Source organism: Lissotriton helveticus, chromosome 7 (assembly GCF_964261635.1).
Source record: "Lissotriton helveticus chromosome 7, aLisHel1.1, whole genome shotgun sequence".
In the NCBI taxonomy this organism is placed as follows: domain Eukaryota; kingdom Metazoa; phylum Chordata; class Amphibia; order Caudata; family Salamandridae; genus Lissotriton; species Lissotriton helveticus.
Genome location: NC_136068.1, coordinates 1,299,332,269 through 1,299,347,245, shown reverse-complemented (window position 1 = coordinate 1,299,347,245; position 14,977 = coordinate 1,299,332,269). Strand labels below are relative to the sequence as shown.

The 14,977-nt window shown below is 47.6% G+C and overlaps 1 protein-coding gene across 1 annotated transcript in view; it reads left to right on the top strand.

The window, feature by feature from the left end:
* SRP68 (signal recognition particle 68) overlaps positions 1-14,977 on the top strand; it is a 344,507-nt gene that overhangs the window by 169,223 nt on the left and 160,307 nt on the right. Inside the window, exon 7 of the mRNA XM_078654565.1 lies at positions 2,789-2,871. Within this exon, the coding sequence (XP_078510691.1) occupies positions 2,789-2,871 (83 nt within the window). The remainder of the gene's footprint in view (positions 1-2,788; positions 2,872-14,977) is intronic.

Genomic DNA, 14,977 nt, shown 5'->3' with positions numbered 1-14,977 from the left:
TGGATGAATAGACCTGACTTCATTTAGAGTAGTGGTAGGAGTCTCACAAAGTTGTCTCCACCTCCTGTGGTGAACCTGGCCTGAGCCAGGCTGAACTGGTTTATGTATGCCAGTGGCTCTTTGTCTGTACCAACTTCAAAGGGAAATGTGGTATAAATATTGGGGCTCTGACCCCAGAACTTGAGAACTCTTTTGGAATAAGGAACCTGCCAAGAAGAGGAGCTGGAGAAGCTGTGAGGAGAGACTACCACTTTGCTGTGTGCTTTGCTATGTTGGCCTGCAGTAGCTGCTTCTATCTTGGGCAGAAAAAGGACTGGACTGAACTTTCTGCAATCTTCTTTCCGAGTGTCTTCAAGAGCTTGAGGTAGAGCTTTCCCCCTGCTCAAAAAGTCTCAAGAACAACAAAGACTTCAAGTTCATCTACTATCAGCACTGGGAACCGTTTGTTTTGTGCTGCATCAGAAGAATAAGCTACCCGACGCCGTCAACGATGCCACTGTCTGCTCTCTGACCTGAAAGCACAGCAGAGGGCACCACATATGGCACCGCCGCATCTCGCACCACAAGCCTGGTCTCACCGACACCATGGAGCCCCTGCTTGTACCGTGACCTGTGGGCACCGCACACTACACTGCTTCACTTCACACCATTGCTCTGGTATCCCCGACGATGCCAGTACACAGTCATCTACGCCCCTGCCCGCACCAAGACCTGTCGACACCACTGGTGGAGAACACAGAGCACCAAACCGCTTCGCAATGTAGCCCTGGTTTCACGGACGATGATCCTCAAAGCTGACCCCGACGCAGCCGTGTTTACTGTAGTTTGGGTGCACCGCTTGTTAAGTTAAACAACGCACTGCCTTGTCCCCCACTTCAGCCTTGGCCCACCGGCACTAGCGCTATCGACTCCCGATCGTCCATCTTTGCTGCTACTTGCACTGCAACCTGTGTGCCCCACACTCCGCATTGCCCCGTTTCGCACCGCAACCTTAGGTCTCCAGATGACAGCGCCTCAGCAACGATGCCTCCGCTGCCTGCACCGGGACCTGCACACATTGTATTGTAACAAGCATGCCCCACTTCGCACTGCAGCCTTCGTCCCACCGAAGCTGCTGGACGACCGTCACTGCGACACTGACTGCAACACGACCTGAGTGCACTGCACGCCATACTGCTACATCGGCGCTCCCGACTTCAACTGCACGGAGTTCGACCTGCAACACATGTGACTTCAAGGACCCGACTGCTCCTGTATTGACCTCTGGAACTGGCGACTGCCGATGCCAATTCTTCAGAGCTCATCGCGAGGTCACCGAAACACTGCATAGCTAAAGGTACTGTTTGGGGTCTTCCCGACATCATAGCTGGCCCGCGCCGCCGCGGTCAGCCAGAACTGTTGTATTTGTTTGTTCATGACACCGTGATGGCCCCAGAGGGAGCTATCGATTTCAAGGAACTATTGTTAAATCCTATTTTTGCTTTAGGACTATTTAAAATAACTGTACGTTAGATTTTTATCGTTTGTTCTGGTTTGCTCAGATAAATATTGGCTATTTTTCTAAAACTGGTGTGATGTCTTTCTGTAGTGTTTTCAATATTCTACTGTTGGTTATGTGCAAATGCTTTACACACTGCTTCTGAGATAAGACTGACTGCTTGTGCCAAGCTACCAAGGGGGTGAGCAGTTTTATTATTATTTTTTAATTTTTTTAGAAGTGTAACTCCCTTATCCTGACTACGAAGAAGGGTCCCTACTTGGACAAGGTAACAAACTGCCAACTAGAGACCCCCATGTCTAACAAAGACTCGATGTGTAATCGTGAAATCGGGTTATTGGGATAGCTATCTAAATCTATCAGATAATGAACAGTTCAACTGGCTCTTCCATTACATCTTCATTTGCATTTAAGTGGCAGATATTCTGCCTCTGGTACCTAGATAAATGCGTAGACCTGGCCACTTTTGAGAAACACAAGATACTGTTGTATCTTTCTTACTGGTCCAAATCTGGCCTGCACATTTTTGACTATTTAAGTGCACTTGAAAGCCATGTTTGCTGACAGAAGTGGCATCTTTTTGATTGGCCTGCTATCAAAGATTTTCTGATCTGAGGGAAGGCTTTGATATCAGAGAGAATCCCATGATGAATGAAAAACGACTTACATAAAAACCCATAATAGGAATTCTTTATGAAAACATAAATATCCCCCCTGTCCTCCAATCAAAACTCGGAGAGAATTATTTAAGGCAGATCCTTTTACTGCCTTACCTTGAAAATTGCTTCTGTTACTGACCCTGCTGAGCATGATGGGAAGATGCAGCTTCAAGAATTCTTAAAAGATAGTTAGATTTGTTCTTTATTTATATTTGAAGTTTCATTTTCCCTTTTTTTTGTTTAAAAGATGGAAAACCCGTGTTGCAGTCATATGCACTTGAACTGATTTGGGTGATTGGTTGCATTTTTCAGAACTGGAAAAAGTCTATTAAGAACATGTGTTCTAGTTTAGTGTTTTCTTTCTCAGTATACGTGCAGAGGATCCCACACATCCATATAACTATTCTGCTGCTATGGAGTCGGAGAGAATATCTGTGATGAAGAGCTAGAATTACAGTTAAATACATTTTCCGTCTACTCCTTTCAAATAGGAAACTGGACAGCTGACATTCATTAATGTATATTAAGCATTGCAATTCTGGTTAAGAAGAATTTGAAATGACGACTTAACATTTTTAAACTGCTGAGCTCTACCTGTCCTTCCTTTTACATTCTGTTTATTTCCTTCTAGGGGACCAGTGCGCAATTGATGAGTTAATGCAGATGAGACTGAGGTCTGGTGGCACTGAGGGGCTTTTAGCTGAAAAGCTGGAGGTAAAGCAAGGGGCTTGAAAAGGACGTGGTGTTGGGAGTAGGATGTTTGGAATCTGTTACTCTGTATTTGCACATGGACTAATCTGGTACTCTGTAATTGCACATGGACTAATTGTCACACAATAGAAATATTTCTCTCGATATATATAGATATATATATATATATATATATATATATATATCAGCAACCAAAGAGATCCCATAGCCATGGGAGCGCGCTCCACAGTGTGTGCTCTGCCAAGGGGTCGGACCCTGACCCGGATAATTGTTTTGAACAAAGGAGGCGGCACAGTCAGAGATCGATTTAAGCCTTATTTATTTCAAGACTTCACCCCACCAACGCGTTTCGGCCACACACGGCCTTGTTCACCGTGAACAAGGCCGTGTGTGGCCGAAACGCGTTGGTGGGGTGAAGTCTTGAAATAAATAAGGCTTAAATCGATCTCTGACTGTGCCGCCTCCTTTGTTCAAAACAATATATATATATATATAGACGAAAGATTTCTTTGCAGAAATAAGAGGCCAGAGGGGGTTTCAAGGGAACAGCAAGTATTTTTATTGGGTTGCTGGCAGTGGCGGTAAATGCATTTCGGCATCGGCCTTCCTCAGTACCCTTCACTGGTTCTCTCCAAATGTAACTCGGTCCTGTTAAAAATGTTCGTCCGCAACTTCATACTCCTCCCCCTTTGTATTCGACACACCTGGGCAGTTCATTTCAGTCCTGAGAACTACCTCTCCCAGCATGCACTGTACTGGCAATACCGGGTTGGTGGCGTGGGCGAGTGGTTCCAAAGACTGTAGGTCTGTGCGGACAGCAGGTGAGTGGAAACAACCCCAAACAGCTTCCCAAAAAATCCACGAGCGTGCCCCTGGGCCCCCTCCTTGCTGCCCAGCCGTTGCTCTCCGGAATTCATACAGGTTTGGTGCTGCCAAATGCGAGGCGTCATGCTCCAAGGGGATATAATACCTCCTTCATCCTGATTCCTTCCGAGAGTTCGGGCGGTCTCCGACTTCTATTGATTACTCAATCTTGTATTTGTTGTGGCGGAATTGAGTCGGGACTCTTGTCGGGCAGGGCCATCTCGCTGCGTCTTCAGGCGGGCGCAGAATTTGTAGACGAAAGATTTCTTTGCAGAAATAAGAGGCCAGAGGGGGTTTCAAGGGAACAGCAAGTATTTTTATTGGGTTGCTGGCAGTGGCGGTAAATGCATTTCGGCATCGGCCTTCCTCAGTACCCTTCACTGGTTCTCTCCAAATGTCACTCGGTCCTGTTAAAAATGTTCATCCGCAACTTCATACTCCTCCCCCTTTGTATTCGACACACCTGGGCAGTTCATTTCAGTCCTGAGAACTACCTCTCCCAGCATGCACTGTACTGGCCATACCGGGTTGGTGGCGTGGGCGAGTGGTTCCAAAGACTGTAGGTCTGTGCGGACAGCAGGTGAGTGGAAACAACCCCAAACAGCTTCCCAAAAAATCCACGAGCGTGCCCCTGGGCCCCCTCCTTGCTGCCCAGCCGTTGCTCTCCGGAATTCATACAGGTTTGGTGCTGCCAAATGCGAGGCGTCATGCTCCAAGGGGATATAATACCTCCTTCATCCTGATTCCTTCCGAGAGTTCGGGCGGTCTCCGACTTCTATTGATTACTCAATCTTGTATTTGTTGTGCCGGAATTGAGTCGGGACTCTTGTCGGGCAGGGCCATCTCGCTGCGTCTTCAGGCGGGCGCAGAATTTGTAGACGAAAGATTTCTTTGCAGAAATAAGAGGCCAGAGGGGGTTTCAAGGGAACAGCAAGTATTTTTATTGGGTTGCTGGCAGTGGCGGTAAATGCATTTCGGCATCGGCCTTCCTCAGTACCCTTCACTGGTTCTCTCCAAATGTCACTCGGTCCTGTTAAAAATGTTCATCCGCAACTTCATACTCCTCCCCCTTTGTATTCGACACACCTGGGCAGTTCATTTCAGTCCTGAGAACTACCTCTCCCAGCATGCACTGTACTGGCAATACCGGGTTGGTGGCGTGGGCGAGTGGTTCCAAAGACTGTAGGTCTGTGCGGACAGCAGGTGAGTGGAAACAACCCCAAACAGCTTCCCAAAAAATCCACGAGCGTGCCCCTGGGCCCCCTCCTTGCTGCCCAGCCGTTGCTCTCCGGAATTCATACAGGTTTGGTGCTGCCAAATGCGAGGCGTCATGCTCCAAGGGGATATAATACCTCCTTCATCCTGATTCCTTCCGAGAGTTCGGGCGGTCTCCGACTTCTATTGATTACTCAATCTTGTATTTGTTGTGCCGGAATTGAGTCGGGACTCTTGTCGGGCAGGGCCATCTCGCTGCGTCTTCAGGCGGGCGCAGAATTTGTAGACGAAAGATTTCTTTGCAGAAATAAGAGGCCAGAGGGGGTTTCAAGGGAACAGCAAGTATTTTTATTGGGTTGCTGGCAGTGGCGGTAAATGCATTTCGGCATCGGCCTTCCTCAGTACCCTTCACTGGTTCTCTCCAAATGTCACTCGGTCCTGTTAAAAATGTTCATCCGCAACTTCATACTCCTCCCCCTTTGTATTCGACACACCTGGGCAGTTCATTTCAGTCCTGAGAACTACCTCTCCCAGCATGCACTGTACTGGCAATACCGGGTTGGTGGCGTGGGCGAGTGGTTCCAAAGACTGTAGGTCTGTGCGGACAGCAGGTGAGTGGAAACAACCCCAAACAGCTTCCCAAAAAATCCACGAGCGTGCCCCTGGGCCCCCTCCTTGCTGCCCAGCCGTTGCTCTCCGGAATTCATACAGGTTTGGTGCTGCCAAATGCGAGGCGTCATGCTCCAAGGGGATATAATACCTCCTTCATCCTGATTCCTTCCGAGAGTTCGGGCGGTCTCCGACTTCTATTGATTACTCAATCTTGTATTTGTTGTGCCGGAATTGAGTCGGGACTCTTGTCGGGCAGGGCCATCTCGCTGCGTCTTCAGGCGGGCGCAGAATTTGTAGACGAAAGATTTCTTTGCAGAAATAAGAGGCCAGAGGGGGTTTCAAGGGAACAGCAAGTATTTTTATTGGGTTGCTGGCAGTGGCGGTAAATGCATTTCGGCATCGGCCTTCCTCAGTACCCTTCACTGGTTCTCTCCAAATGTCACTCGGTCCTGTTAAAAATGTTCATCCGCAACTTCATACTCCTCCCCCTTTGTATTCGACACACCTGGGCAGTTCATTTCAGTCCTGAGAACTACCTCTCCCAGCATGCACTGTACTGGCAATACCGGGTTGGTGGCGTGGGCGAGTGGTTCCAAAGACTGTAGGTCTGTGCGGACAGCAGGTGAGTGGAAACAACCCCAAACAGCTTCCCAAAAAATCCACGAGCGTGCCCCTGGGCCCCCTCCTTGCTGCCCAGCCGTTGCTCTCCGGAATTCATACAGGTTTGGTGCTGCCAAATGCGAGGCGTCATGCTCCAAGGGGATATAATACCTCCTTCATCCTGATTCCTTCCGAGAGTTCGGGCGGTCTCCGACTTCTATTGATTACTCAATCTTGTATTTGTTGTGCCGGAATTGAGTCGGGACTCTTGTCGGGCAGGGCCATCTCGCTGCGTCTTCAGGCGGGCGCAGAATTTGTAGACGAAAGATTTCTTTGCAGAAATAAGAGGCCAGAGGGGGTTTCAAGGGAACAGCAAGTATTTTTATTGGGTTGCTGGCAGTGGCGGTAAATGCATTTCGGCATCGGCCTTCCTCAGTACCCTTCACTGGTTCTCTCCAAATGTCACTCGGTCCTGTTAAAAATGTTCATCCGCAACTTCATACTCCTCCCCCTTTGTATTCGACACACCTGGGCAGTTCATTTCAGTCCTGAGAACTACCTCTCCCAGCATGCACTGTACTGGCAATACCGGGTTGGTGGCGTGGGCGAGTGGTTCCAAAGACTGTAGGTCTGTGCGGACAGCAGGTGAGTGGAAACAACCCCAAACAGCTTCCCAAAAAATCCACGAGCGTGCCCCTGGGCCCCCTCCTTGCTGCCCAGCCGTTGCTCTCCGGAATTCATACAGGTTTGGTGCTGCCAAATGCGAGGCGTCATGCTCCAAGGGGATATAATACCTCCTTCATCCTGATTCCTTCCGAGAGTTCGGGCGGTCTCCGACTTCTATTGATTACTCAATCTTGTATTTGTTGTGCCGGAATTGAGTCGGGACTCTTGTCGGGCAGGGCCATCTCGCTGCGTCTTCAGGCGGGCGCAGAATTTGTAGACGAAAGATTTCTTTGCAGAAATAAGAGGCCAGAGGGGGTTTCAAGGGAACAGCAAGTATTTTTATTGGGTTGCTGGCAGTGGCGGTAAATGCATTTCGGCATCGGCCTTCCTCAGTACCCTTCACTGGTTCTCTCCAAATGTCACTCGGTCCTGTTAAAAATGTTCATCCGCAACTTCATACTCCTCCCCCTTTGTATTCGACACACCTGGGCAGTTCATTTCAGTCCTGAGAACTACCTCTCCCAGCATGCACTGTACTGGCAATACCGGGTTGGTGGCGTGGGCGAGTGGTTCCAAAGACTGTAGGTCTGTGCGGACAGCAGGTGAGTGGAAACAACCCCAAACAGCTTCCCAAAAAATCCACGAGCGTGCCCCTGGGCCCCCTCCTTGCTGCCCAGCCGTTGCTCTCCGGAATTCATACAGGTTTGGTGCTGCCAAATGCGAGGCGTCATGCTCCAAGGGGATATAATACCTCCTTCATCCTGATTCCTTCCGAGAGTTCGGGCGGTCTCCGACTTCTATTGATTACTCAATCTTGTATTTGTTGTGCCGGAATTGAGTCGGGACTCTTGTCGGGCAGGGCCATCTCGCTGCGTCTTCAGGCGGGCGCAGAATTTGTAGACGAAAGATTTCTTTGCAGAAATAAGAGGCCAGAGGGGGTTTCAAGGGAACAGCAAGTATTTTTATTGGGTTGCTGGCAGTGGCGGTAAATGCATTTCGGCATCGGCCTTCCTCAGTACCCTTCACTGGTTCTCTCCAAATGTCACTCGGTCCTGTTAAAAATGTTCATCCGCAACTTCATACTCCTCCCCCTTTGTATTCGACACACCTGGGCAGTTCATTTCAGTCCTGAGAACTACCTCTCCCAGCATGCACTGTACTGGCAATACCGGGTTGGTGGCGTGGGCGAGTGGTTCCAAAGACTGTAGGTCTGTGCGGACAGCAGGTGAGTGGAAACAACCCCAAACAGCTTCCCAAAAAATCCACGAGCGTGCCCCTGGGCCCCCTCCTTGCTGCCCAGCCGTTGCTCTCCGGAATTCATACAGGTTTGGTGCTGCCAAATGCGAGGCGTCATGCTCCAAGGGGATATAATACCTCCTTCATCCTGATTCCTTCCGAGAGTTCGGGCGGTCTCCGACTTCTATTGATATACGAAACCACTATTCACCACACCTTTTCCAAAAGGAATAACGAGAGTAAGCCCAAGTTTTGTGCCGATTCTTCAGTGATTTATTGTGCAATTACACCAGCCATCCGTCATAACGCGTTTCACCTCTCAAACGAGGCTTGATCATATATATTCACTGAAAGAAACCGGTTACAGGGACATTATAGTTCGGCTCAGATTTCACTCGTACAAAACCATAGAAATCAACAGTTATAATTACATGAGCTGACTATAACTTACGTCCCCGCAATGCACTGCTTATGACCTCACAAATTCATAACCTGGTCAGTGACATCACTGATATCTCAAATTACATCATCTAGTGAGTGTAAGTATTTTCCTAGAGTTTGATTGTTAAACATATATACTGACCTACTACAAAAGTTAAATTAGTATACTTGGTGCATTACTACTGAGTGATACTACTTCTAACATATATTATGTGAGTGACTAGGTGACTGTATGTATCCTTGTGTGTATGGGTGTGTGAGTGGCTGTATGGGTGTAGAAGTGTTTGTGTGAGTAGCTGTGTGAGTGAGTGATTTGCTGTGTGAGTGGCTGTATTTGTGAGTGGGTGCTTCAGTGGCTGTGAGTGAATGGCAGTGTGAGTAGCTCTGTGGGGTGGGTAAGTGGGTGTCTAGTGACTGTATGGGTGGGTGAGTGAGTGGGTGTCTGAATGACTGAGCGAGTGACTGGGTGTGTAAGTGGCTTTGAGTGAGTGAGTGGCTGTTTGAGTGGATGTTAAGTTAAGCGAGTTGGAGTGTGAGTGGCTGTACTGGAGAGTGTGTGTAAATGTATGGGCAAGTGAACAGAAGTTCAAGTGCTTGTGTGGATGTGTTAATGAGTATGTAAGTGGTTGCGTGAGTGGGTATGTGAGGGCTTGCATAGGTGAGTGAGTAGCTATTGAGAGGTTGCCACACACTCACCCATATGAGTAGCTATTGAGAGGTTGTATGGTTAAGTTAGTGACTAGGTAAATAAGTGGGTGTGTGAGTAGCTATATGGGTGAGTGTGTGGCAGTGTGACTGGTTATATGAGTGAGTGACTGGTTGTATGGGTGAGTGAATGGTTGTGAGTGGCAATGTGAGTGGTTCTATGGATGATATAATGGGTGTGAGAGTACTGGTATGGTCTGTAAATGGGTATGTGAGTGGGTGTGCGAGTGGGCGTATAAGAGGTTGTGTGGTGGTATGAGTGGGTGTGCGAGTGGTTCTTTGGATGATGACATGAGTGATGTCACTGACCATGTAATGAGTGATGTAATATGTGAGGTCATAAGAAGTGGGCTGCTGGGGCGCCTGTTATAGTTAGCTCAGGTAGCTATAACTGCTGAAATGTTTTGTAGGAGTGAAATCTAAGCCTAACTATAACATCACAGTAACCTTTTTCTTTCCAGTAAATTTCTAAGGTTTTTCAAATTCTATTCCCTAACTATAAAGTCCCTGTAGCCTTTGTTTTTTTTTAAAGTGAATATCTAAGGTTTTTCAAATTCTATTTCCTAACTATAATGTACCAGTAGCCTTTTTTTTCCCCCAGTGAATTTCTATGTTTTTTTTTTAACTAGTAGTCGCGTTTGCAGAGTGGTGGAGAAAGGGGCGAGGCCTCCGACCGGCTCTCTGTAATCGCGCTGTGTAGGACGTACTGGAGGTAACAGAATGGGTTCTTAGAACCCCAAAGGCCCTCAGCATTCTAGGGGACTTAATACCCCAACCAGTAGTGCACCAGGAGGCACGTTTGCAGAGTGATGGAGAAAAGGGGCGTGGCCTCTGAAGATCTCTCAGCAGTATGGAAGTTACTGGAGGTACCAGGAGGGCTTGTCAGGATGTCAGGAAGCGAACAGTCGCAGCCCCCGATCCGCCAGCGGAGGGCGCATCCACCGCAACCACTCCTCGATGTCCGCAATGGCGAGAACGGCCCAAGCAGCTGTCGTCCCCAGTCTGTCAGCGGGGGGGAGCACTTACCCAGGTAGCGCCGCACGGGCGGCAGTAGCCCGACCGGGCCTAGCTCGGTCTGTTTACCCCACGTCTCCTTAGCCACCGCAGTAGTCGGCTGTCAAGCCGGGTAAGAGCAAGGCCCGAAATCACTCGGGCGGCACTGCTGGGGCCCCAGTCACTCCCGGCCCTCCGACAGCAGAGTAAAGCCAAACGGGAGGGGGGCAAGCACCCACAATGGCACTCCAGGGGTCGGGCCGCTCACAGCAGCTCCACAGCCAAGTATGCAACCTCAACAGGAATCCGGCTGCCGCCACCGCAAGGACCTCTCCTCCCGCAGCACGGTTATCAGTAAGCAGTCCTAGGCCGCACACGCAGGGGCGGGTGGGCAGCGCGGTGGGGGTCACATCCACAGCACATCATATGCCGGCAGGCATCGGAGCAGGAGCCGCGATCAGGATACTCTGCCGGCCGTTCACAGTAGCTGCTCCATTTATCGCGGCCTTGTGAGCGGAGCCAGACCCCGGGCTCGCTTAACCGAAGTCGTCCACATCGGGGCCATGCAGCGGGCGGCTCCGCCAGTCGGATGTTGCGCAGCGGGCCCGGGTGAGTCCAAATTGATGTCGCTATACTAGGCTGGCATCTTGTGTGTACTTCGCTTTGTTGGCGCCCCCACTTGCAACTGTATCTGGAGTTGTCAGTCTGTTCAGGGGAGCCTTCCGCAGAGCTCTACCCGAACACGTCTGCCTCCATTGCAGTCGTAGCCACGCCCCGTTCCGGAAAAAAATATTGACCGGTTTAGTAAGTCTAGATTTCTATACCTAACTCCACAAGTATGTACCTACGCATAAAATACATCTTCATGGTATGTAGATGTGTATTTAGGAAAAGTAAATCTATCCTTCCCTATGTGAACTTACCTTTCAATATTTTGCCCTTTATTCTGTCCTCAATAGTCTTGTACCACAATATTATTGGGGATGGGAGGTCAGTATTCAGTGATGAAATTCGTTTGCACATCTTTTTCTTCCATGGAGTTTAGTGTTGTGAAGGACATCTCACCCTGCCCACTTGAGGCATTACAGGCTGCCACGGCCACTTCCTGATGCCATTTTAAACAGAAGTAGCCAGTGATCATTTGCACCGAGAAATCGCTGGAGCTCCCTATCCCAAAATGGGGAAAGTCATTCATGTGTCATGTACAGCCTAACATGATACCACTGACTGACTCTGAAAAGTCTGCATAACGTGTCTACTTTAGAATAATTGGAGTGTAGACAGTTGCCTGCAATAAATCAGCAGAATACCAAAATGACACAGATGAAGACACGCATATTCCAGTCTGAGAGGCCATTATGCAAACATATGTTAAGAAAACTGCCATATAAGGAGCTTTCAGGAGGAAAAGAGTAACAAGAGAATTGTTGCAGAGACGTTCATGAAGACCGGTCAGGATCCATGCCAGACTTTCAGGATAATCCCAGACTATGTATATCAGTTATAATGAGATTACCTGTATGTACATTTACTTTATATGGTGTTGCCAATTCTTTTGTAACTATGATGGACACCCTCATAAGCTGGGCTGTCTAAAGCTCTCTTTTCTTTATTACAGCAGTGTTCTACAAATTGTCATGTCTGCCTGCCGCAGAGTAGTTGGCGGTGTTCACCTTAATTGCAGCCTCTGCTCTTTCAATTTGGATATTATAATTTATTGTGTTTAATCTGGGTGATATTTATCTATCTCTGCTCTTGGCATGGAGTGGAGTCAAGCCCAAGCAGAAAGAGCCAGAATCACCTGTGTGACATCCTCCATGAGTTGTTGGACAAAGATGAAGTCTCCACTGTAGTGCACAAAACTGACTGCTTTTGGACGTATACAGACCAGAGAGCAAAAAGGAAGAGAGCCCAAAAACATGGGCAATTATCGGATATTTTCCAAACACAGCTGTAGTCCCCATCGACATGGACTAAGTTTTCTTGTAACACAGCACCAGCTCTGTTACAATTCAGTTTGGGCAAATACTGATCTGGAGAGCAACAAACTATCAACTGTAAATGTCTGTGCATTTAATCGCACACGCTGCTTGAAAGCCACAGTTAACTCAGGTTGCCAAAGAGGAGAGTTTTTACAATTTTAAATGTTTTGTGACATGGGGAAGGAGTGACAAATCGCAGCTTGCATCAGTTTAAAGAGTTGCATCATCATGGCGGGTTGGCAAAAAGCACGTTTTAAAGTGATGGGTTTCTATGACCTTACAGTAGAATTCTACTCTGCTGTCCGAACTGAGTATTAACGTGATTTAAACCGAGCTGCATTAAAGGCCTCCGCTTCTTGCCCTCTAGTTTGAGCGTTGGCATAATCTGCCTTCTAAAACAACACAAGAAGTGCTTGTAAAGAAGTTCTGGTGATATTTTCTGTCTTGCAGTGGTAGTCACCTCTTGAAGACACTTGGCGCCTTAAGGCACTTCTACACTTTAAATAATCGTAAACAATGCTAGGGTCAATTAAAGTTACTCTGTGGGAGAAAGAACCAGTGATTTGGGCCCACCGGATCGTAAATAACTGCCCTTTTGTGGTCCGCTTCGCCTGGGAGCATGACCGGTGTGAATGCAAATGGAAGGGAGCATGAAAGGTGTGAAGTGAGATGCATCCTGATTGCCTGAGAGCACTAAAGTTCCACAGCTCAGTCAGTTTACTATGATTTAATCTCTAGTTGTCTGTGGGACAAAAACACATTAAATCATCTTGTCCTGAACTGAAGGCAACTTGTCTTGGGCGTCTAGCGATATAAATAGCCTGCCCCTGCCAGTAGACCGCTCTGCACAGCTTCTACCTTTTGCAGGCACGCTGGGCTGACAATCCCCGGTTTCAAGCTGGAGGTCCAATGTGCCATAATCAAAATGCCCTTCACACGAGACCGCCTATTTGGGAAGGCGGTAGGTGCAGCGCTTCAGCGCATGAAAAGGGGCAACGAGACAACCAAGGCAATGGGGGCCCTACAATACAGGGGAACCTTCTGAGGAGGCATGGTGTAGAGAAAGGCAGCCTACCACCACCCCACAATGGCAGTGCTGCTCAAGCTCCAACCAGCCGTATCGTGTCCACGGAAGAGACAGAGCTCCATTACCAAGTGACGTCCCACAAAGAACCCTACTACACAAGTCACCAGAAGGAAGAATCGGAGGATTCCAACAAGAATGGGAATTGGTAAGAACCCAAGATTCATACCAAAGGTGTTATTAAAATTCCACATTAACCAAGCTATACACCTACCATCTTTTTTTCAAAAGTCTAAAACACAGGTGGAGAGCGCATTGCACAGGTTAGATGTCCGAAGAGCAGTTATGGAGTATTTAGAAAGAACAAAGAACATCAGGAAAGCTCTTCATCTTTTACACACACAAGAAGAGACGTCCAGAAATCAAACTGCTGTGTAATTGATGCACAGCATGTGATTCCAGAAAATATTCACGCTGCAAAACAAAATCGGTATGTACCAGTAGGTGTCGTTTTGCAGCTTGAAGAATTTTTGGGATTCACAAGCGACCCACCCACCTCCACCAGCAGACGTTTATTTACAAACTCAACTCAAGAGAATACTGACAAACCAAAGGAGAAGGCGAAATAAATAAAAATCTGAAAATGGTGACTCTTTCGAGGGATTTCCGGGCATAAGTCTGATGTTACACAAGGTGGGGTTTGATGAGCCTAATCAGTTCCAATGCAGGTCTCTTATTAAAATTAGAAGTGTTAAACCGGCATCAGCTGATATCCGCCACCATCAGGCTTCGAATAACTTTGTTTGTGTTTCATAGTAAGCCCTTCTCAACAAAACTATGGTCAATGCTCACTTTTTTCTTTTGAGAAAAACAAGACAATATTCTGAACACAACCACTAAAAGGCTGATTTATGCACAGCATATAAATCTGTAATAGATGCAAATTGTAAAACTGGTCTTATGGTTCAATTTTTTTTAATTTTATTTGCAAAGTAATACAGAAAGACCGTATGCAGCCTACCCCATTGACTGCAGTGCTGGACAGACGAAAGACATACAAAACAACCCAAACATCAGCTATTCCCCCCCACCGTTGTCCCTCCTGTACTCACTCCGACATAATGCTTTTAAGCATCATGTGACCATCCTATGTCTTGCCCCTCATTGTCTTCCCACCCCAGTTGAGCCCTGTCATTTAGTGTTGTCAAGGAAACCTACTCTTAAAGGTAAATATTGTTTTTGCTTTTGGATTTCCTGTACTTAATGTTTGGTATTTTTGTTGTGCTCATGACTTAAGGGGCCCGAGATGTCATAATTATTGAAAGTTGCTGATCATCGTCATTCTGTATTGTTAGTTCCTTTTAAATCTTATCCTCTCCCCCAGCTCCTTGGCCAGAGATGTAGCCAGCATGGCTGTGGTGGGGAGAGTAGCGAGAGGGAGGAAGCAAACTATGCGGTGTTTGTGGTCGTAGAGGATAAAAGGAGTTAAGGCCCAAAGTAGGGGTAAATGATTCATTTATAAGCACACTAAAGCATTACCTTTGGTCGAACCACCAAGACCTGGGCTTTTGGAGGTGTTGGCAGAAATATTTTCCAGTGGTGTTCTGTGAGTGTGCTCACTGAAGTCAGCAGTCATCCTCTGCTGCTTGTATGTATAAGTATGATTGCATTGCACATGCATTTTCTGAGGATATTCCTGAAAACATCCCAGTTCTTTTATTTTACAATGAAAGTATTATCTAAATGTATGCATTGGCTGGCACAATACACA